Source organism: Oncorhynchus kisutch, linkage group LG19, assembly GCF_002021735.2.
Source record: "Oncorhynchus kisutch isolate 150728-3 linkage group LG19, Okis_V2, whole genome shotgun sequence".
Classification (NCBI taxonomy): domain Eukaryota; kingdom Metazoa; phylum Chordata; class Actinopteri; order Salmoniformes; family Salmonidae; genus Oncorhynchus; species Oncorhynchus kisutch.
In genome coordinates this window covers 31,370,268-31,395,267 of record NC_034192.2, presented here as the reverse complement: position 1 = coordinate 31,395,267, position 25,000 = coordinate 31,370,268, and the positions used below count along the sequence as shown (strand labels likewise).

At 42.8% G+C, this 25,000-nt stretch overlaps 1 protein-coding gene across 1 annotated transcript; it reads left to right on the top strand.

The window, feature by feature from the left end:
• The first annotated feature begins 526 nt into the window (after positions 1 to 526).
• LOC109910084 (histamine H2 receptor-like) lies at positions 527 to 18,352 on the top strand. Its single transcript, XM_031797042.1, has 5 exons — positions 527 to 603; positions 10,877 to 12,251; positions 15,474 to 15,642; positions 15,741 to 15,852; positions 16,043 to 18,352. Exons 2-4 carry the CDS (start codon positions 11,267 to 11,269, stop codon positions 15,748 to 15,750), a joined length of 1,164 nt encoding a protein of 387 aa, XP_031652902.1. The 5' UTR covers positions 527 to 603; positions 10,877 to 11,266; the 3' UTR covers positions 15,751 to 15,852; positions 16,043 to 18,352.
• Positions 18,353 to 25,000: the final 6,648 nt, after the last annotated feature.

Here is a 25,000-nt window from a genome sequence, read left to right as displayed (position 1 = left end):
TACCATTCTAATACCAGTAAAAAAAACACAACAGTCTGAGACTCCTTAAAATGACCCATTAAAGAACATTCCAGTCCTCTCAAAAGTCCCGGGGCAAATCTCAAATAAGGACACTCTATGATGAGCTCTTGTGAAAAGTAGTGCAATGCTGTATACGAGGAAGACAGAAAAGAGACGTAGAAGGATAGCATGAGAGCTAGCATTGAATTAACTTGCTAAGCATGGGGGGCGAGTTGTACAAAATTCCGTGGCTAATTCAGATCTGTATGCTAACTGGCATCTTGTTTTGAAAGGTGTCCCTAATTGGAGGACAGCTTGTTTACCATGCATTGTGAACAGGTATGAAACTAAGTTATAAATTGTATTTATTATGCAAGTGGAAGACTATTAAAGTTATTGTCAAAGTATATTTAACCACGGTAGAGAGAAAGAGAACAGGGGGGGTGCAAGAGAAAATGAGTCATACACACATGCGCGCACCCGCATCACGAACGAGTCTTTGGTTCCCATACAGTCTAACGGAGTTGAGTAACGTTAGGGCAGAGAGGAGGAAAGAAGAGAGAGATGACACAGTACAGGAGTTGGAGTACCACTGAGACTGCGGTGAGTTTTACACGTTCTCTTATTCCAATGTCAGTGACAAGTGAGTACATTTGTACCAGGTGACATCAGATCTATACTTAATGCCGGTAACAAAAACGCTAACCTATTAAACGGTCAAATTCTACCACATAACCTCCTCAGGAGATGAATACATAAATGCCTTTACTACCAAGACCTGTTTTTGACCAAGTTCAAAAACCCATTTAATAGGTGATCTGTTCTGAAGCTTATTAATAAGCTACCAAAAAGGACTTTTCAACTCACTCAGCCAGTCACAGGCACTGTTGTTACACAGTGTACACGTAACCTGCACGGAACTGGGAACACAATGGCAAACACAGAGGTCACCAATTCTCTGGACCTGAGAATGAGGGAGTGTGAGTGGATGATCTGTCTATGGAGTGAAACCGCAAGGATCTGTTTGTGTCTCTATTCCAGTAGAAATAGAGGGGATTTGGCTGAAACAGAAACAGGAACAACTACATCTGGTTATAATTTTTTAATTTTTTAATCCAATTGGATAAACACTCCAAACAGCTTACCTGACCGCTCGGTTCTCAGGCAAATCTCTTGTTAAGACACAGGTGTTTGGTCACATTAACAAAATTGTACAATTGGTATTGAAAGCATCTCACCAATCATACTGTCTTGGCACTTTGGGGTGGCAGGTCACCTAGTGGTTAGAGCATTGGGCCAGTAACCAAAAGGTTGCTAGATCAAATCCCTGAGCTGACTAGGTAAAAATCTGTTGTTCTGCCCCTGAACAAGGCAGTTAACCTGCTGTTCCTAGGCTGCCATTGTAAATAAAAACTTGTTCTTAACTGAATTGCCTAGATAAATAAAGGTCAAAAAATGAAAAAGTCTCATTAGTCATTCCAGGCCCAGCTCTAGAGAAAAAAACACAGCTGAAACTCTTTGGCGGGATTCCAACTTTCTATGCAAGAATGGCTTCCTTTAGCAGGATGGTTAGGTAGATAAATTGTTCCTTTGCTTCCCTTAAAACTACTGATTCAAACCCATCCAGTCCTTTCACCTTTCAATGGTCCTGAAATAACACTAGTAGACTCAGGTCAAGAGAATTGGAATGTAGATCATCTAAAAGGTCATGTGAGGTCACTTCCACTTAGCATAAATCCTTGTCCTGTCACTGTGTTGTGACACAATGTATACACAGACCCCCCCCCAAAATACTAAACACTAATTATACTGTCTCATTATACTGTCTAAGTCCCAAATGGCACCCTATTCCATATATAGTACACCACTTTTGACTAGGGCCCATAGGGTTCCTAAAGGGCTCTGGTCAAAAGTAGTGCACTGTGTAGGGAATAGGGTGTAATTTGGGACAATGACCAAGTCTATAGAACAATAACACGTCAACTCTGTATGACACAACAACAATTGGTATTCGAACATACAGTTGAAGTTGGAAGTTTACATTTATTGGAGTCATTAAAACTAGTTTTTCAACAACTCCACAAATTTCTTGTTAACAAACTATAGATTTGGCAAGTTGGTTAGGACATCTACTTTGTGCATGACACAAGTAATTTTTCCAACAATTGTTTACAGACAGATTATTTCACTTATAATCCACAGTATCACAATTCCAGTGGCTCAGAAGTTTACATACACTAAATTGACTGTGCCTTTAAACAGCTTGGAAAATTCCAGAAAATGATGTCATGGCCTTAGAAGCCTCTAATAGGCTAATTGACATCATTTGGGTCAATTGGAGGTGTAACTGTGGATGTATTTCAAGGTCTACCTTCAAACTCAGTGCCTCTTTGCTTGACGTCATGGGAAAATCAAAAGAAATCAGCCAAGACCTCAGAAAAAAAATTGTAGACCTCCACAACTCACAACTGGTTCATCCTTGGGAGCAATTTGCAAATGCCTGTAGGTACCACATTCATCTGTACAAACAATAATACACAAGTATAAACACCATGGGACCACACAGCCATCATACCGCTCAGGAAGGAGACGCGTTCTGTCTCCTAGATGAATGTACTTTGGTGCGAAAAGTGCAAATCAATCCCAGAACAACAGCAAAGGACCTTGTGAAGATGCTGAAGGAAACCGGTACAAAAGTATCTATATCCACAGTTAAATGAGTCCTATATATCGACATAACCTGAAAGGCCGCTCAGCAAGGAAGAAGACACTGCTCCAAAACCGACATAAAAAAAAGCCAACAGACAACACTTTGCAACTGCACATGGGGACAAAGATCGAACTTTTTGGAGAAATGTCCTCTGGTCTGATAAAACAAAAAAAGAACTGTTTGGCCATAATGACGATAGTTATGTTTGGAGGAAAAAGGGGGAGGCTAGCAAGCCGAAGAACACCATCCCAACCGTGAAGCATGGGGGTGGCAGCATCATGTTGTGGGGGTGCTTTGCTGCAGGAGGGACTGGTGCACTTCACAAAATAGATGGTATCATGAGGGAGCAAAATGATGTGGATATATTGAAGCAACATCTCAAGACATCAGCTTGTGGAAGCCTACCTGAAACATTTGACCCAAGTTAAACAATTTAAAGGCAATGCTACCAAATACGAATTGATTGCATGTAAACTTCTGACCTACTGGGAATGTGATGAAGAAAATAAAAGCTGAAATAAATCATTCTCTCTACTATTATTCTGACATTTCACATTCTTAAAATAAAGTGGTGATCCTAACTGACCTAAGACAGGGAATTTGTACTAGGATTGAATGTCAGGAATTGAGTTTAAATGTATTTGGCTAAGGTGTATGTAAACTTCCGACTTCAATTGTATATACAAGTCTGACATTCTCCTCAAAGTTGCAATCCGCCACAGACAGGATGTACACTACCGCAGGTGTGACTGATCCAATGTGTATCACAGAGAGTAGCCATTTTGTGTCTTACTACTATAGGTCTGACTAACAATATGTATCAATGACGTCAGCCATTGTGGGTCAACTTACATGAGCGCAACCATTGTTTGTCCGACTGGCCGTATCAGGTTCTTTTTTTAAATTTATTTCACCTTTATTTAACCAGGTAGGCCAGTTGAGAACAAGTTCTCAATTACAACTGCGACCTGGCCAAGATAAAGCAAAGCAGTGCGACACAAACAACAACACAGAGTTACACTTGGAATAAACAAACATACAGTCAATAACACAATAGAAAGGTCTATACACAGTGTGTTCAAATGAGGTAAGATAAGTGAGGTAAGGCAATAAATAGGCCATAGTGGCAAATAATTACAATTTAGCAATTAAACACTGGAGTGATCGATGAGCAGAAGATGAACGTGCAAGGAGAGATACTGGGGTGCAAAGGAGAAGAAAAAAATAACAGTATGGGGATGAGGTATTTGGATGGGCTATTTACAGATGGGCTATGTACAGGTGCAGTGATCTGTGATCTGTGAGCTGCTCTGACAGCTGGTGCTTAAATTTAGAGAGGGAGATATGAGTCTCCAGCTTCAGTGATTTTTGCAATTTGTTCCAGTCATTGACAGCAGATAACTGGAAGGAAAGGCGGCCAAAGGAGGAATTGGCTTTGGGGATGACCAGTGAAATATACCTGGAGCGCTTGCTATGGGTGGGTGCTGCTATGCTGACCAGTGAGCTGAGATAAGGCAGGGCTTTACCTAGCAAAGACCTATAGATGACCTGGAGCCAGTGGGTTTGGCGACGAGTATGAAGCGAGGGCCAGCCAACGAGAGCATACAGGTTGCAGTGGTGGGTAGTATATGGGGCTTTGGTGACAAAACGGATTGCACTGTGATAGACTGCATCCAATTTGCTGAGTAGAGTGTTGGAGGCCATTTTTTTTAAATGACATCGCCAAAGTCAAGGATCAGTAGGATAGTCAGATTTACGAGGGTATGTTTGTCAGCATGAGTGAAGGATGCTTTGTTGCGAAATAGGAAGCCAATTCTAGATTTAATTTTGGATTGGAGATGCTTAATGTGAGTCTGGAAGGAGAGTTTCCAGTCTAACCAGACACCTAGGTATTTGAAATTGTCCACATATTCTAAGTCAGAACTGTCCAGAGTAGTGATGCTGATCGGGCGGGCAGGTGTGGGCAGCGATCGGTTGAAGAGCATGCATTTAGTTTTACTTGCATTGCAGAGCAGTTGGAGGCCACGGAAGGAGAGTTGTATGGCATTGAAGCTCATCTGGAGGTTAGTTAGCACAGTGCCCAAAGAAGGGCCAGAAGTATGCAGAATGGTGGCCTCTGCTTAGAGGTGGATCAGAGAATCACCAGCAGCAAGAGCGACATCATTGATATATACAGAGAAGAGAGTTGGCCTGAGAATTGAACCCTGTGGCACCCCCATAGAGACTGCCAGCGGTCCGGACAACAGGCCCTCCAATTTGACACACTGAACTCTGTCTGAGAAGTCGTTGGTGAACCAGGCGAGGAAGTAATTTGAGAATCCAAGGCTGTTGTGTCTGCCCGATAAGAATGTGCTGATTGACAGAGTCAAAAGCCTTGGCCAGGTCGATGAATACAGCTGCACAGTATTGTCTCTTATTGATGGCGGTTATGATATCGTTTAGGACCTTGAGCGTGGCTGAGGTGCACCCATGACCAGCTCGAAAACCAGATTGCATAGCGGAGAAGGTACAGTGGGACTCGAAATGGTCGGTGATCTGTTTGTTAACTTGGCTTTCGAAGACCTTAGATAGGCAGGGTAGGATAGATATAGGTCTGTAGCATTTTGGGTCAAGAGTGTCACCCCCTTTTGAAGAGGGGGATGACCGCAGCTGCTTTCCAGTCTTTGGGGATCTCAGATGATGCGAAAGGGAGGTTGAACAGGCTAGTAATAGGGGTTGCAACAATTGCAACGGATCATTTTAGAAAGAGAGGGTCCAGATTGTTTAGCCCGGCTGATTTGTAGGGGTCCAGATTTTGCAGCTCTTTCAGAACATCAGCTATCTGGATTAGGGTGAAGGAGAAATGGAGGAGGCTTGGGCAAGTTGCTGTGGGGGGTGCAGGGCTGTTGACCAGGGTAGGGGTAGCAAGGTGGAAAGCATGGCCAGCCGTAGAAAAATGCTTATTGAAATTCTCAATTATAGTGGATTTATCGGTGGTGACAGTGTTTCCTAGCCTCAGTGCAGTGGGCAGCTGGGAGGAGGTGCTCATATTCTCCATGGACTTTACAGTGTCCCAGAACATTTTAGAGTTTGTGCTACAGGATGCAAATTTCTGTTTGAAAAAGCTAGCCTTTGCTTTCCTAACTGCCTGTGTATATTGGTTCCTAACTTCCCTGAAAAGTTGCATATCGCGGGGGCTATTCAACGCTAATGCAGAACGCCACAGGATGTTTTGTGCTGGTCAAGGGCAGTCAGGTCGGGAGTGAACCAAGGGCTATATCTGTTCCTGATTCTACATTGTATTGAGGTGTTGTGTTCATATTTTAGACAATCATATCATACACTTTCTCTCTCAAATTCCAACACACACCGATAAGATACCGACGTCAAATCAATTCAGAAATACACATAGAGAAACGTGAACACAATAGTTCTTTGAAAACGTAGATGTACTGAATATGTATTTGTATTAATTTATTTTAATTACACTTTATTTAACTAGGCAAGTCAGTTAAGAACAAATTCGTATTTACAATGACAACCTACCAAATGGCAAAAGGCCTCCTGCGCGGACGGGGGCTGGGATTAAAAATAAAAATATAGAACTAAACACACATCACGACAAGAGAGACACCATAACACTACATTACGAGAGACCTAAGACAACAACATAGTAAGGCAGAAACACATGACAACACAGCATGGTAGCAACACCACATGACAACAACATGGTAGCAACACAACATGGCAGCAGCACAACATGGTAGCAGCACAAATCATGGTACAAAAATGACTGGGCACAGACAACAGCACAAAGGCAAGAAGGTAGACACAACAATATATCACGTGAAATAGCCACAACTGCCAGTAAGAATGTCCATTATTGAGTCTTAGAAGAAAAAGATGAAGATAAAACTGTCCAGTTTGAGTGTTTGTTGCAGCTCGTTCCAGTCGCTAGCTGCAGCGAACTGAAAAGAGGAGCGACAGGGACGTGTGTTTCTTTGGGGACCTTTAACAGAATGTGACTGGCAGAACGAGGGTTGTACTGTATGTGGAGGATGAGGGATGCAGTAGGTACAGTATCTCAGATATACAGTGACTACGGAAAGTATTCAGACCACTTGACTTTTTCCACATTTTCTGAGGTTACAGCCTTATTCTAAAATGCATGAAATGTTGTTTTTTTCATCAATCTACACACAATACCCTATAATGACAAAACAAAAACTGTTTTTTATTATTAATAATATGTTATTTTATTATGTATTATTAATTTATTACAAATAAAAAACTGAAATATCACTTTTATATAAGTATTCAGACCCTTTACTCAGTACTTTGTTGAAGCACCTTTGGTAGCGATTACAGCCTCAAGTCTTCTCGCATATGATGCTACAAGCTTGGCACAGCTGTATTTGGGGAGTTTCTCCCATTCTTCTCTGCAGATCCTCTCAAGCTCTGTCAGGTTGGATGGTGAGATTTGCTGCACAGATATTTTCAGGCCTCTCCAGAGATGTTTGATCGTGTTCAAGTCCGGATTCTGGCTGGGCAACTCAAGGACATTCAAAGACTTGTCCCAAAGCCACTCCTGCATTGTCTTGGCTGTGTGCTTAGGGTTGTTGTCCTGTTGAAAGGTGAAACTTTGCCCCAGTCTGAGGTCCTGAGCACTCTGGAGCAGGTTTTCATTAATGATCTCTCTGTACTTTGCCATGATTTCACGTAGGGATGGTGCCAGGTTTCCTCCAATCTTGGTTTCATCAGATCAGAGAATCTTGTTCTCATGGTCTGATAGTCTTTAGGTGCCTTTTGGCAAACTCAAAGCGGGCTGTCATGTGCCTTTTACTGAGGAGTGGCTTCCGTCCGGCCACTCTACAATAAAGGCCTGATTTGTGAAGTGCTGCAGATATGGTTGACCTTCTGGAAGGTTCTCCCATCTCCACAGAGGAACTCTAGAGCTTTGTGAGAGTGACCATCGGTTTCTTGGTCACCTCCCTGATCAAGGCCCTTCTCCTCAGATTGCTCAGTTTGGCCGGGCGGCCAGCTCTAGGAAGAGTCTTGGTGGTTCCAAACTTCTTCCATTTAAGAATGACGGAGGCCACTGTGTTCTTGGGGACCTTCAATGCTGCAGAATTATTTTGGGCACCCTTCCCCAGATCTGTGCCTCAACACAATCCTGTCTTAGAGCTCTAATGACAATTAATTCTACCTCATGGCTTGGTGTTTGCTCTGACATGCACTGACAACTGTAGGACCTTATATAGACAGGTGTGTGCCATTCCAAATCAACTCCAATCAACGGAAAGGATGATCAATGGAAACAGGATGCACCTGAGCTCAATTCTGAGTCTCATAGCAAAGGGTCTGAATACTTATGTAAATATGGTATTTCTGTTTTAAAGTTGTAATAAAATAGCAAAATTCTTAAAGAAAACTGCCTTCGCTTTGTCATTATGAAGTATTGTGTGTAGATTGCTGAGGATTTTTATTTATTTAATCAATTTCAGAATAAGGCTGTAACGTAACAAAATGTGGAAAACTCCAAGGAGTCTGAATACTTTCTGAAGGCACTGTATGCTTTCTCACAGACTGTGAGTCAAACAGACATACAGACACACCCCTTTGTGCCTTGTCTGTGGGAAGGCAGTCTGCCGTGGGGGTCTGTCAGGACAGCAATAGACATTGGGGGCTGCCCAGATATGGACATACACTATGGGAAAGAAGCTTTGCCAAGAGTCCTCCAGTAAAACATAGAGTGGATGAATCTGAGAGAGAGCGAGAGAGTGTGTGTGTGTGTGTGTGTGTGTGTGTGTGTGTGTGTGTGTGTGTGTGTGTGTGTGTGTGTGTGTGTGTGTGTGTGTGTGTGTGTGTGTGTGTGTGATTGGTAGAGATATACAGTGCCTTGCGAAAGTATTCGGCCCCCTTGAACTTTGCGACCTTTTGCCACATTTCAGGATTCAAACATAAAGATATAAAACTGTATTTTTTTGTGAAGAATCAACAACAAGTGGGAGAAAATCATGAAGTGGAACGACATTTATTGGATATTTCAAACTTTTTTAACAAATCAAAAACTGAAAAATTGGGCGTGCAAAATTATTCAGCCCCTTTACTTTCAGTGCAGCAAACTCTCTCCAGAAGTTCAGTGAGGATGTCTGAATGATCCAATGTTGACCTAAATGACTAATGATGATAAATACAATCCACCTGTGCGTAATCAAGTCTCCGTATAAATGCACCTGCACTGTGATAGTCTCAGAGGTCCGTTAAAAGCGCAGAGAGCATCATGAAGAACAAGGAACACACCAGGCAGGTCCGAGATACTGTTGTGAAGAAGTTTAAAGACAGATTTGGATACAAAAAGATTTCCCAAGCTTTAAACATCCCAAGGAGCACTGTGCAAGCGATAATATTGAAATGGAAGGAGTATCAGACCACTGCAAATCTACCAAGACCTGGCCGTCCCTCTAAACTTTCAGCTCATACAAGGAGAAGACTGATCAGAGATGCAGCCAAGAGGCCCATGATCACTCTGGATGAACTGCAGAGATCTACAGCTGAGGTGGGAGACTCTGTCCATAGGACAACAATCAGTCGTATATTGCACAAATCTGGCCTTTATGGAAGAGTGGCAAGAAGAAAGCCATTTCTTAAAGATATCCATAAAAAGTGTTGTTTAAAGTTTGCCACAAGCCACCTGGGAGACACACCAAACATGTGGAAGAAGGTGCTCTGGTCAGATGAAACCGAAATTGAACTTTTTGGCAACAATGCAAAACGTTATGTTTGGCGTAAAAGCAACACAGCTCATCACCCTGAACACATCATCCCCACTGTCAAACATGGTGGTGGCAGCATCATGGTTTGGGCCTGCTTTTCTTCAGCAGGGACAGGGAAGATGGTTAAAATTGATGGGAAGATGGATGGAGCCAAATACAGGACCATTCTGGAAGAAAACCTGATGGAGTCTGCAAAAGACCTGAGACTGGGACGGAGATTTGTCTTCCAACAAGACAATGATCCAAAACATAAAGCAAAATCTACAATGGAATGGTTCAAAAATAAACATATCCAGGTGTTAGAATGGCCAAGTCAAAGTCCAGACCTGAATCCAATCGAGAATCTGTGGAAAGAACTGAAAACTGCTGTTCACAAATGCTCTCCATCCAACCTCACTGAGCTCGAGCTGTTTTGCAAGGAGGAATGGGAAAAAATGTCAGTCTCTCGATGTGCAAAACTGATAGAGACATACCCCAAGCGACTTACAGCTGTAATCGCAGCAAAAGGTGGCGCTACAAAGTATTAACTTAAGGGGGCTGAATAATTTTGCACGCCCAATTTTTCAGTTTTTGATTTGTTAAAAAAGTTTGAAATATCCAATAAATGTCGTTCCACTTCATGATTGTGTCCCACTTGTTGTTGATTCTTCACAAAAAAATACAGTTTTATATCTTTATGGTTGAAGCCTGAAATGTGGCAAAAGGTCGCAAAGTTCAAGGGGGCCGAATACTTTCGCAAGGCACTGTATGTTATGGTGAGAATGCGTGTGTGTTTGGGGGATCTGAGAAATAAGTCTGTCTGAAGAGATGAGTCTTCAATTTAGTGCCTTTCCATATGTGCTCAGAGTCAAGGCAAACATAATCTCTTCATATCTTTTTGTCTTTCTTCCTATTTTCTTATCTCTCCCCTTTCTCTCTCGCTCCACCCTCCTCTCCACCACCCTTGCCCCCCCCCCATTTCTATCCCTCCCCCAACCCCTCTACCACTCTAGCCATGTGGTGGTAAATGATATACTGTTTGAGTGATTAGACTTCTACATTCCAAACCTGGAGCATGTCCCAAATGTCCATTTAAGCAGAAGAGGGAGGGAGAGCAAACACCCCTTGCGACTTACTGACGCACATTCACAGACACACACACACACACAGGTTATCTTATCAGTCTCTCTTATTGAATATTCCACCACTAGACATGTGTAACTGCTGCCCTCATTTTCCATCTCACTAATCTTGATAGCTTAGTAAGTGAGCAATATTCGTCTGCTGCCATTTGCTTAAATTTGCTTCCTATTTTCTGATAGTGGAAGTACTTGCACTTGTAAGTAGCTCTGTAAAGTATCTCCTTGCAGTATAGCAGCCATGTTACTTTGTTTTTGGGGCTGTCTGACTTTCTGTTGCTCTGTGTTTTTAGATGAAGTTGTGACCTGAATGCGAAAGAAAGCTGAGTGATATGGATAACATGGAGCAGTGTGGACCAATCACCAACAGAGGGCGGTGTTCTACAGCCCATCGTCACATACTGGACCAACCATCGGACTCCTCATCGCCCCTTCACTCAGAGGACCTGTGATACACTGACCTCTCCATCCAGAAACCAATGCAATTGGACATATACATATATATCAAATATACACAAACATACCAAGGAAAATAGCTCAAACACACAGATGAATCTCCATCCATGTACATCAGTATGGATACAGCCTCACCCAGATGAAGCTTCTCTAAAGGATTTATCCACTAGTCCGGACTGAGTTGTTGTAGGGCAGGGGTTAGGGTTGGGACTGGGACTCCAGTGAGGATGCTGTCTATGGTGATACTCGGTGTTTTCCTGTCCCTGCTCATCCTGCTGACAGTCTGTGGTAACGTCCTGGTTTGTCTGGCCGTCTGCGCCACACGACGTCTCCGCTGCCTCACCAACTGTTTCATCGTCTCCCTCGCCATCACTGACCTGCTGCTTGGCATGCTTGTCCTGCCTTTCTCCGCCCTCCTCCAGCTCAGCGATTGGCCTCTGGGGCCGACCATCTGCAACATCTACATCTCATTGGATGTTATGTTGTGCACCGCCTCCATCCTCACGCTATTGGCCATTAGCCTGGACCGCTACCTGGCCGTGACCGCGCCCCTTAGATACACCTCACTAGTGTTGCCGAGGCGAGTTGCCTTTGCTATGGCGTTGGTGTGGGCGGTGTCGCTAGCAGTGTCATTCCTGCCAATCCACCTGGGATGGAACACGGTGGACGGCAACGTGCAGAATCGCGGCCAGGGGGACAACATGACAGAGTGTAACTTTGAGCTGAACCCATCGTACGCTGTCGTGGACTCCTCCTTAACCTTCTACCTCCCCCTGCTCATCATGTGCTGGACCTACCACCGTATTCTTCGCATCGCTCGGGCGCAGGCCAGGCGCATCATCCACGCGCGCCCCAGACTTAACAACAACAACAGCTCCTCGTCAGCCCCTCGTCAACTCACCTCAGTAACAGCGGTGGCTCTACGGGAACACAAAGCCACAGTGACTCTAGCAGCAGTGATCGGGGTCTTCGTGGTGTGCTGGCTGCCCTACTTCACCCTGTTTACCATTATGGGTCTGAAGAAGCAGAACTACCCAGCAGCCTACCCAGTGGTGCAGTGGCTGGGGTACATCAACTCAGCTCTGAACCCTTTGCTCTACGCTGCCCTAAACAGAGACTTTAGGTCCGCCTACGCCCGCCTGCTGCGCTGTGGTTACTACGGCTACGGCAGGGGGAGGGGCCGGCCACCATGCCACAACACATTCATGACAGGTAAAAGGAACAAGGGAAAAGACAACACACACTGGGAAGGAACATACACAATAACTCATGACTCCAAAAGCCTTTTTTTTCTGGTGTCTAATCAAATCAAATCACATCACGTCAAACTTTATTTGTCACATGCGCCAAATACAAGTGCAGACCTTACCGTGAAATGCTTACTTACAAGCCCTTAACCAACAGTGCAGTTCAAGAAGTGTTAAGAAAATATTTACTAAATAAACGAAAGTAAAAAATAATAATAAAAAGTAACACAATAAAATAACAATAACAAGGCTATATACAGTGGGTACCGGTACCGAGTCAGTGTGCAGAGGTACAAGTTAGTTGAGGTAATTTGTATATGTAGGTAGGGGTGAAGTAGATAATAAACACTGAGTAGCAGCAGTGTACAAAACAAATGGGGGGGGGGGGGGTTCAGGTCAATGTAAATAGTCCGGTGGCCATTTTATTAATTGTTCAGTAGTCTTATGTCTTGGGGTTAGAAGCTGTTTGGTCCTAGACTTGGCACTCCAATTCCGCTTGCAGTGTGGTAGCAGAGAGAACAGTATATGACTTAGGAGACTGGAGTCTCTGACAATTTTATGGGCTTTCCTCTGACATCGCCTATTATATAGGTCCTGGATGGCAGGAAGCTTGGCACCAGTGATGTACTGGGCAGTACGCACTACCCTCTTTAGCACCTTATGGTCAGATGCCGAGCAGTTGCCAGACCAGGCGGTGAAACAACCGGTCAGAATGCTCTCGATGCAGCTGTAGAACTTTTTGAGGATCTTGGGACCCGTACCAAATCTTTTCAGTCTCCTGAGGGGGAAACGGTTTTGTCGTGCCCTCTTCGCGACTGTCTTGGTGTGTTTGGACCTATTGGTGATGAGGACACCAAGGAGTTTGAAACTCTCTACCCGCTCCACCACAGCCCCGTCGATGTTAATGGGGGCCTGTTCGGCCCGCCTTTTCCTGTCGTCCACGATCAGCTCCTTTGTCTTGCTCACATTGAGGGAGAGGTTGTTGTCCTGGTACTACACGGCCAGTTCTCTGACCTCCTCCCTATAGGCTGTCTCATCGTTGTCAGTGATCAGGCCTACCACTCCGGTGTCGTAAGCAAACTTAATGATGGTGTTGGAGTCTTGTTTGGCCACACAGTTATGGGTGAACAGGGAGTACAGGAGGAGACTAATTACACACCCCTGAGGGACCCCAGTGTTGAGGATCAGCATGGCAGATGTGCTGTTGCCTACCCTTACCACCTGGTGGTGGTCCGCCAGGAAGTCCAGGATACAGTTGAAGAGGGGGGGTGTTTAGTCCCAGCTTAGTGATGAGCTTCGTGGGCACTATGGTGTTGAACGATGAGCTGTAGTCAATGAACAGCATTCTCACATAGGTGTACCTTTTGTCCAGTTGGGATAGGGCGGTGTGGAGTGTATTTCAGATTGCGTCATCTGTAGATCTGTTGGGGCGGTACACAAATTGGAGTGGGTCTAGGGTTTCCGGGATGATGGTGTTGATGTGAGCCATGACCAGCCTTTCAAATAAGTCCATGGCTACCGACGAGAGTGCTGCAGTGGCTTGCAAAAGTATTCCCCCTCTTGGCATTTTTCCTATTTTGTTGCCTTACAACCTGATATTAAAATAAAATAAAAATGGGGGGGGGGGGGTTGTATCATTTGATTTATACAATATGCCTACCACTATCACCAATGTTTTTTTATTGTGACACAAACAAGAACAGACAACTTGAGCGTGCATAACTATTCACCCACCCAAAGTCAATACTTTGTAGAGCCACCTTTTGCAGCAATTACAGCTGCAAGTTTCTTGGGGTACGTCTCTATAAGCTTGGCACATCTAGCCACTTGGATTTCTGCCCATTCCTCAAGGCAAAACTGCTCCAGCTCCTTCCAGTTGGATGGGTTCCGCTGGTGTACAGCAATCTTTAAGTCATCCCACAGATTTTCAATTGGATTGAGGTCTCAGCTTTGACTAGGCCATTCCAAGACATTTAAATGTTTCCCCTTAAACCACTTGAGTGTTGCTTTAGCAGTATGCTTAGGGGCATTGTCCTGCTGGAAGGTGAACCTCCGTCCCAGTCTCAAATCTCTGGAAGACTGAAACAGGTTTCCCTCAAGAATTTCCCTGTATTTAGCGCCATCCATCATTCCTTCAATTCTGACCAATTTCAATTTCACAGTCCCTGCAGATGAAAAACATCCCCACAGCATGATGCTGCCACCACCAATCTTCACTGTGGGGATGGTTGTCTCGGGCTGATGAGACGTGTTGGGTTTGCACCAGACATTGCGTTTTCCTTGATGGCCATAAAGCTCAATTTTAGTCTCATCTGAACAGAGTACCTTCTTCCATATGTTTGGGGAGTCTCCCACATGCCTTTTGGTGAACACCAAACGTGTTAGCTTGTTCTTTTCTTTAAGCAATGGCTTTTTTCTGGTCACTCTTCCATAAAGCCCAGCTCTGTATAGTGTACGGCTTAAAGTGGTCCTATGGACAGATACTCCAATCTCCGCTGTGGAGTTTTGCAGCTCCTTCAGGGTTAACTTTGGTCTCTTTCTTGCCTCTCTGATTAATGCCCTCCTTGCCTAGTCCATGAGTTTTTGTGGGCGGCCCTGTCTTGGCAGGTTTGTTGTGGTGCCATGTTCTTTACATTTTTTAATAATGGATTTAATTGTGCTCCGTGGGATGTTCAAAGTTTAAGATATTTTTATATAACCCAATCCTGATCTGTACTTCTCCACAACTTTGTCCCTGACCTGTTTGGAGAGCTCCTTGGTCTTCACGGTACCGCTTGCTTGTTGGTGACCCTTGCTTAGTGGCGTTGCAGACTCGGGGGCCTTTCAGAACAGGTGTATATATACTGAGAACATGTGACAGATCACGTGACACTTAGATTGCACAGAGGTGGACTTTATTTAACTAATTATGTGACTTCTGAAGGTAATTGGTTGCACCAGATCTTATTTAGGGGCTTCATAGCAAAGGGGGTGAATACATATGGGTGCACAACTTTTAATTTTTATTTTAATTTTTATTCTTTGAAACAAGTAATTTTTTTCCCTTCACCAATTTGGACTATTATGTGTATGTCCATTACATGAAATCCAAATAAAAATCAATTTAATTTATTACAGACTCGGTCAATGGTGAGACTGTGTGGACAGAATATACAATTATTGTCTTCTGGTCTTGTATCCCTCTCAGGTGGGGGGAAAGTATGTGGAGGGGAGGTGGATCTGCTGTGTGGACACACCTCTTCCTGCAGGGCGGGGCCAAGTGAGACAGGTATGATGCTACAGGAAGTCAGCAGAGGAACGGCCACGCCGTCTCCTCAGCACAGCAACGGGGCCGCTGTCACCAACGGCAACGACAGGTAATGGAAGAGCTAAAAAAAAGCACAAAATTATCTGTATAATAATTTGTATTATTAAACAGTTGATACCTTATACCATTCTGTGTCCTGTGTGTCAGATCCTGCTGACCCTGCATCTAACTGTGAGGAGGACTCCCACCAGTCATGTACGCTGAGCCCAGCCAGCCTGACCCACACACCTAGCCCAGGGGTCAATCACATCACTGACAAGTAAGACACACCCTGAAGTTATTCATGAGTTCATAAGAAGGCCATGGATGAAAGCCAAAACTTCAATCTTGTAATAGTTACACAAATAACATAAGAAGTTTTTTTGTTTTACGGTGAGAAAACGTTGCGCCTTTTTCCTTTCCAATAAAATGTTCATAAAAGTGAACCACTACTCTATGTTCTCCTCCAGGACACAGGGACTATTTGGGCCATCTCCAGAAAGGAGAGCAGGCTACGAATGTGAAGGAACTCATCCAAAATATCACAGGCAATCCAGAACAAGGATACAGAGGACTTCCAACCAAAAATGTTTTATCAGAGTCTATTTCTATCCCTTCAACCAATGAGCAGTGACTGGGGAAAGCCACGAGTCACTTTGTTCTCGAACACTGATACCTGGAAAGAAATATCACGGGATGGACAGAGAGACAGAAAGACTAAAACTCTCTTCCCAGCTTGGTAGTGGACTCTAACCACTGCTGTTAGTCGTATGAACCTGAGGGCTTCCAATGTAGCAGATACTTTGCCCCCAATCAATGGAATATGATACCACAACCTGACAAGGAGACTAGACGCTTAGCAATTATTTAATTTATATCAAAATAATCAGTCTTCTGAGAGAAAAATAAAAAAAAAACATTATTTGACAGTGTTTCATCTTTATGAGGAATTTTATGATTGTGCAGCTACTGTATATGTGTCCTCTATGATGTTGTTATACATGTATGTGTGTGTACATATACTGGACTAAAACATGTCCCAGAAAGTCTTGGAATCCAATATTTGTCATTTCTAACCAGAGTGCCATCTCTGTTTTTGTAAGGTTGTGAAGGTATGCCCCCTACATCCAGGGATGGTAGTGAATGGCGGGGGTGGAGTGGTGCAGTAAATGGTATTTACCACAGTAGTCAAGGATTCTAATAATAGTATAGCATTTATTTGCTTCATGAACTCTCTCATGGTAGCCTAATCAGAACCTTGTACAAAAAAAGATGAAAAATAAAAGTAAAGTTCTTGAAAAAAAAGGAACATAAATTAACGGAGGTTTTTAGTTTGTAAAGAAATGTGGCATATTGCTGGTCTGCACACATCAACAGCCAGTCGCTTAGGCCCAACCTGCCGGTATGCTGGTACTATAATGGTTTCTCACAACTGATGGCTTATACGATTGTGGCTAGATGGAAGTGACTTTGCGCAGCAGGTTATGAGAACTAACGCAGCAGGTTAGGAAAATTAAAATAGCAGGTTAGGAGAAAAGCTCAAATGCTACAGTTGTCCCCGACGCGACAACTCGATGGAGTTGTACTCCATCTACAGACAACCATAAAAGCCATCAGTTCCAAGAAACCATCCGTGGCCTACCGTCACACCGGTCTGCACACATTAACCTCCTGTCACTTACAGAAGTAGCATTGAGCTGGCACTGAAATACCTTTAAGAAATACACTGTTTAAGAATTAGCGGGTATGCTAGTAGGCTAGTGCTAACCTCATAGCTAGGTCTACAGAGACAGCTATACAGTAAGTATAATTTTACATAGCAAACATCTACCCAAAATAAAATAGACCATTCTTGATTAGAATAAACTAAGTTATATTGAAAATTCAACCCAGTCTATAGAAATATACGGTATTTGAAACTTAAATCAATGGCAGGCCTACAAAACTCAAGGACAGAAACTGGGCGCTCAATCAACCTTAATGACTGTCCCAAGGAGGAGACTTGTGAGTGAGATGTGTCTACAAACGTTCTGATGAGGCAGAAACGGTCTTGGAATCTGATATTTGTCATCTCATTTCTAACCACAGCATGCTACAATCAGTGTTCTCCATTTCCACAATCCATCCGTCGAGTCGACGAAGCACATGAATCATGTCTAAAGAATGTCTACTGATATAGAGGTACGTGAGGGGAATGGGCAGATACGAGTGCCTGTTCTCAACTACAATATGGAGGTCAGTTTGGGTCTTAGGGCTTAATTCAATCAGATCCGCTTTAGCCAACATCCGCATAGCCGTTGTTTTGGTGTGTCAAAGGTGGAACTGCTTTAGAGCAGTCAAATCCACAAGTGGCTCCCGGCATTACACCTAAAGTGACCATTGCCAATGTTCATGGAGTTGCATTAACAGAAATCCCATGCAGCCTTGTTTACAAGTTTCAACACCGGAACTTGAGTTGTAAGGTACACCTCGTTAGGATTTGAGTAAGAGATGGATTGAAGCCTGGATTCAAACCAGGGACCACTGCGCCACTCAGAAGTCTTAAAGAGGAGGGTATAGTGCTTTTACATCTAGTCCAGGGGAGGGTCATGTCATTTGTAATTGATGAAATGTTAATATGTCTCAGTGTTTTAGAAGGAGTTGCTGATAAAGCTATATATCGATGTGTGTTTCTTGCCCATGATGTAGGATTATTTATCAGCGTTATTGACCTCACAATAGAGGTTGACCGATTCATTGGAATTGCCGATTAATTAGGGCCGATTTCAAGTTTTTTAAACAATCGGTAATCGGCATTTTTGGACACCGAGCATGGCCGATTACATTGCACTCCACGAGGAAACTGCATGGCAGGCGAGTGCAGCAAGGAGCCACGGTAAGGTGCTAGCTAGCATTAAAGGTATCTTATAAAAAAACAATCAATCTTAACATAATCACTAGTTAACTACATGGTTGATGATATTACTAGTTTATCTAACTTGTCCTGAGTTGCATATAATCAATGCGGTGCCTGTTAATTTATCATTGAATCACAGCCTACTTCACCAAATGGGTGATTTAACAAGCGCATTCGCGAAAAAAGCACTGTCGTTACACCAATGTGCACCTAGCCATAAACATCAACGCCTTTCTTAAAATCAACACACAAGTATATATTTTTAAACCTGCATATTTAGTTAATATTGCCTGCTAACAGGAATTTATTTTAACTAGGGAAATTGTGTCACTTCTCTTGCGTTCTGTGCAACAGAGTCAGGGTGTAGGCAGCAGTTTGGGCCGCCTGGCTCTTTGCGAACTGTGAAGACTATTTCTTCCTAACAAAGACAGCCAACTTCGCCAAACGAGGGATGATTTAACAAAAGCGCATTTGCGAAAAAAGCATAATCGTTGCACGAATCAATGCCTTTCTTAAAATTAATACACAGAAGTATATATGTTTAAATCAGCATATTTAGTTAAAAGAAATTCATGTTAGCAGGCAATATTAAACTAGGGAAATTGTGTCACTTCTCTTGCGTTCATTGCACACAGAGTTAGGGTATATGCAACAGTTTGGGCCGCCTGGCTCGTTGCGAACTAATTTGCCAGAATTTTACGTAATTATGACATAACATTGAAGGTTGTGCAATGTAACAGGAATATTTAGACTTATGGATGCCACCCGTTAGATAAAATACGGCACGGTTCCGTATTTCACTGAAATAATAAACGTTTTATTTTCGAAATGATAGAAATGATGATTCCGGATTTGACCATATTAATGACATATGGCTTGTATTTCTGTGTGTTATTATGTTATAATTAAGTCTATGATTTGATATTTGATAGAGCAGTCTGACTGAGCGGTGGTATGCACCAGCAGGCTCGTAAGCATTCATTCAAACAGCACTTTTGTGCGTTTTGCCAGCAGCTCTTCGCAATGCTTCAGGCATTGAGCTGTTTATGACTTCAAGCCTATCAACTCCCGAGATTAGGCTGGTGTAACCGATGTGAAATGGCTAGCTAGTTAGCGGGGTGCGCGCTAATAGCGTTACAAACGTCACTCGCTCTGAGACTTGGAATAGTTGTTCCCCTTGCTCTGCATAGGTAATGCTGCTTCGAGGGTGGCTGTTGTCGATGTGTTCCTGGTTTGAGCCCAGGTAAGGGTGAGGGGAGGGACGGAAGCTGTACTGTTACACTGACCATACTAAAGTGCCTATAAGAACATCCAATAGTCAAAGGTATATGAAATACAAATGGTATAGAGAGAAATAGTCCTATAATTCCTATAACAACCTCAACCTAAAACTTCTTACCTGGGAATATTGAAGACTCATGTTAAAAGGAACCACCAGCTTTCATATGTTCTCATGTTCTGAGCGAGGAACTTAAACGTAAGCTTTTTTATATGGCACATATTGTACTTTTACTTTCTTCTCCAACACTTTGTTTTGGCATTATTTAAACCAAATTGAACATGTTTCATTATTTATTTGAGGCTAAATTGATTTGATTGGTGTATTATATTATGTTAAAATAAAAGTGTTCATTCAGTATTGTTGTAATTGTCATTATTACAAATAAATAACTAAAAATAGGCCGATTAATCGTTTCGGCTTTTTTTGGTCCTCCAATAATCGTATCGGTATCGGCGTCGAAAAATCATAATCGGTCGACCTCTACCTCACAAAAAGGCAGATTTGAGTAACTTACATTGTGGTGCTGAAACTTGAAGAAGCATTTGTGGTGCTGAGAAGGCATTTCAACCGTCTTTATTTTAGACTTCACGAACAACAGGAGGGCTTTGTGTTGGAGCCTATTTCTTCCTATTTAAGCACATAAGGTAGGCCTACCTGTTTGACAGACGAAATTAGGCTATAGGCTGCTACATCTATAGATTTTGTCGGTCAATTCCTCTACCCACCATGCACTCTTTATATAGCCTACCTCCGTGAAGGTAAGTGAAAACCAAGACTGGAATTGTGTGAGTATGAGAAGGTATGCCATAGACCTGCACAGACCTACCTACCCCTTGTTAGCTTAAGCTTTTTAAGAAAATAAAACTGATCCGAAAATATAAAGTGATTTATAACAGCGCTTCGGTCCGCAATGCTTTATGCTAAAAACAAGCTGTTGTGACTCCAGTGCATATGAGAATATCACTGTTTCATTTATTTGGCATTCAGAGGCTGAGCTACAATGTTCTATAGCCGAGGAGACAAAAACATGACTTGGCTTGGGAAGTAATCTAATTCTCTCACTGTCAATAAATTAAGCTATTCACTTTCTGTACAATAGAAGATGTTTAAACCCAGACAGCTTTTAGGGAAACACTTGTGACCTCCTCTCGTTTGGGTTAAGCCACAGAAGAAGAGTAGCCAGTAGTTAATTAAAGCGTACGTTTTTTTCTGCATCGGTAGGCTTACTCTGTCTGAGGTGGAAAGGTAGGCCTAACTTTTGAAATGACCATGCTCAGATTCCTAATGATGTCTCAGATTTTGTTTTTTGCAAACAGGGACCGTTTCATTGCAAACAAGACACACCGATTTGACATTGGAGAAATATGAATAGATGGGCACATAGGCCTATCTCTCTGTGATTTCAGTCATTTGTGTGGCATTAAAAAAGATTCCTCTAATCCGTAAAATGACATAGAATGTTAATGAAAAGCAATTTTTTTCTCGGACCTGCAAATACAATGATAGATTAATTTACTATAAAGGAGATATTTCCACCCCTCCTCTTGTCCACGGTGGTCTGCAAGCCCACAGCCTTCTGGTCCGCAGCCACGTGTGCTATAAAAATTCCTGCATTACCATGAAACGCTTACAGGACGAAGAACAGTTTCTAAAATGGCATATCTTAGGCCCTGGTCTGTCTAAGAAGTGAGGGTAAACAGTAGACATGTTCTCTGCTTTCCACTTTGTGTTTTAATTATTATTTTGGGTACACGGGAGGGTCATCCATTTTCATTTCAGAGAGGTCCGATATTCTCCATGTAACCCTTATAATACTGTAAATAACATTCACTCCCTATAAATTTCTATATAGCCTACACTTCCTTGTTCTGATCTTCTAACGAGAATGAGGTGGGTGTGGCTTCTGTGACAATGATCTCCAGAGGAATGTCACTAGTTACCACAGCCACAAAATTGACTATAATCGTAAAAATGCATGGTTAATTTTTTTAAAGATTAGGGTTAAGCATAAGATTAGCAGTGTGGTTAACGTTAGGGTTAAGGTTAGGGATAGGTTTAAAATCGAGCATCTGACCCTAAAAACCAACTAATCCCTTTAAAAACAGCCTATGTGGTTAGGGTTAGGGTTAGGGGTAGGGGTAGGGTTAGCATCGATATGAGTCAGAAACATTTTTTCAATGCCAAAATTGACTACAAAGTGTAAATAGGATCATTTTTGGTCATTAAGTCAGTCTCGTCTAAAGTTTGGAGTAATGAGTAAATTAAGGTTGGGTTTGGATTATAATTATGTCAACAATTCATGCCCCCTTTTGCCAACCTCCATTTGCAAATCGCACCTCGGCCCCTTTTGCTTCGCTTCATGATTGGGGCTCCTTTGTTTCATCTGCCCCCAAAGGATCACGGCCGCTTGAGACTGAAAATCTCTATAGGGCTTGACCACAGCCAACTCTGGTTTGCATGCCCTGCGAAAGGACCCTAGTACCCTGCCATGCGGACGGAATAGGTGGTTGGAATGGTGGTGAGTATACTGGTAGCTAGACCATAGACTGCTGATTAGTAGTATCTGGTTTTGTACATTTTCATAATCATTATCACTATCATTGCTAGCATAGCTGACGTTACCTAATTAGCTAGCTAACTACCTAACTAGCTAGTTACCTAGCTGGGAATGTCAATGAAATGGGAAAGGTGCACATTAGTTATATTAGCACAACACTGCTTCTATGGTATTATGTAAAGGGTTGTTTATCCCACATGGACCTGTTACTACATTTGAAAACTATCGGATCACGTAGTTTAGAATACCTACATAAATTCAGCAACTGCATTCTTCTCGTGTTACTCTGTAGGATACTGACCCGTTGAAAGCTTCCGCCAGCACATCACCATACATCTGCCTGTAGTTATTGAACTTGTTAGTTTTGATTGTTTGTTGTGATTGAGTGGGGGGGGGGGGGGGGGGGACAGCTGAGGGCAACGTTCTAACAGATGGGTGCCTCTTGGCTGTACCAACTCTAGTTTGGCTGCTGACATGGCCGTCAGCATTCCATGAGGAGAAACACTAAAGAAAAAAGGCCAAATCAGTGGGTGCAGTTCCCCTTTAAAAAGAGAAATTGTGGGAATAGGCGGGGTTTATGACTTTGTGGCTGTGGTAACTGGTGATGGCCCAAGAGCGACTGCTCACCGATTTGACGACTCCAGCGCAATTCCACCTCTGACACCGCCAAAAACATCCGCGAAACGGGTGTCTGCTATCGCCGGCTTAATGCTTGATCTGATTGAATCTAGGCCTTAGAGGAAGAAGCAGATGAGACGAGGAGAAGAGTGGGAAGAGGGGAGGAGAGCAGGAGAAGAGTGGGACGAGAGGAGGAGAGCAGTAGAAGTGAAAGACAGTGAAAGAGGAAGGATACGGCGCCCCAGAGAGGCTGGAGTCATAACTCATCTTTTATTAAAAATAATGAAAAAAGTTAATGAGTTAATAAGATCTGGAGAGAGGAGGGGTGGAGAGCACGGGGGGAAGGAGGGAGAGAGAGAACGAAAGGAGACCAGACAAAAAGACAGATTGGGACATAGGCAGAGATCAGATAGTGGAGTTATGTAGCACAATTCACACTTGACACCATCATTTGTTGAACATTTACAAACACCAAGATATCTTCCAAAACATTTAGGATGGATTCCCTTGAAAGATTTAGAAGGATGGATTGTTTAGTTGAACTCCAATCAACTTCAAGAAGCTATTTTTTTCTGATGAGCCAACTCCCACAGTCATAGCCGTGTAATTAAATGTAGTTAGTAAGCAATTAACAGTGAAGCAGCTTCACATTGTCTCCTTCCACTAGGGTTCTGCATTAACACTGGATTAAGGGACAGATACTGTTTGGAGAAGAACTCTCTATGGTCCATATTTGCATATGGACAAATGATGGATTAATTACTATTAAAACATCAGCATCTTAATGAGTTAGAAAGCAATTAAGAGGTTGTTAGCAATAACACAGAACAGCGAGGAACACACATAGATGTTTAGAGAGAACACAAAACACACATACCAGTGTGTACAAGATGTACAAAGAAAGAAAGTTATACAGACAGAATATTTTCTCCCCTCACCCTCCCACCCTGTGCTTCTCCATCTCAGTCTCTCTTCCTTTCTTTTTCCTCTCTCTTTTTTCCTAAATCAGCCTTTTTTTCTCTCCCCCTCTCTTTCCACTATCTATTATCTGTCTCTCTTTCCTTTTTCCCTGAAACATGCTTACAGGGTGCAGTCCTGTGAAGGAATTTAATATGCAACTTTATATGAGAAACCTATTGTATGTGTCTCTGCCCATTCGGACTGCAATCTATCGGTTAGCCGGGCTAATGCAATAGAGAGAGCCTGGGCTATTTATCACAGCAAAGCCAAGCCTATATCTTCCTCTCTCACTATCTCTCTCCCATTCTCTCTCTCTCACACTCTATCTCTCTACTTATCCATCTTTCTCTTGTTCTCTCTTCTTCCCTCCCTTTCTCCCTCTCTCACAACTATCTCTCTACACATTCCTCTCTCTCTCGTTCTCTCTCTCTCTTTCTCTTTCTCTTTCTCTCTATTCTACTCATACATTCCAGCATGTGATTAAATCACTGGAACGATGAGCTATCACTGTCCAGAGGGCTTCTCTGTGTTAGAGATTGGGATTCTGCATTATCCAACAACACTGGTCATTTCAACCATGTTTAAAGTCAAGACTTTAAAAAACAAAGAAAACAAGTTTAGTGTCTTTATACTTGTTCTTTAATGTCCCCTTCCTCTCACACACGTAGGCTACACACACACACACACATACAAACAAACATAAACACACACACACACAGAGACTAGGCTTGGGTAGTACCCAGATGTCATACTGACCTTGTGCCATCCCGGGATTTTCAGTAATACAGACCCTGAACACAAGGGGCACTATTTTCAAACCCCACTGAGCCTCTGTAATTCAAAGGTTAGCAATGCTAAAAAGTACATGTAAAATCCCATAGAGAATGCTAACTAAATGCTATCAAGTGCATTGTGAACATTTTATACTGTCTCTGACCTAAACTATTTGCAGGACAGACATCCCAGTTCATAATGTTATACAATTTACTCAAAAATGCTGCTAACAACAAAAAACAAATATTAGACAGCAAAGCTCTTAATCCAGGAGGGGATTCTCTGCTGATACCAAGCGAGGCTTGATTTTGGAAGAAGCTAACCACTAGCTAGATATCTAA

Coding starts and splice junctions, on each gene's coding strand:
- LOC109910084 (XM_031797042.1), top strand. CDS start 11,267: ATGCTGTCTATGGTGATACTCGGTGTTTTCCTGTCCCTGCTCATCCTG. Junction 12,252..15,473: donor CCACAACACATTCATGACAG/GTAAAAGGAACA, acceptor TATCCCTCTCAG/GTGGGGGGAAAGTATGTGGA.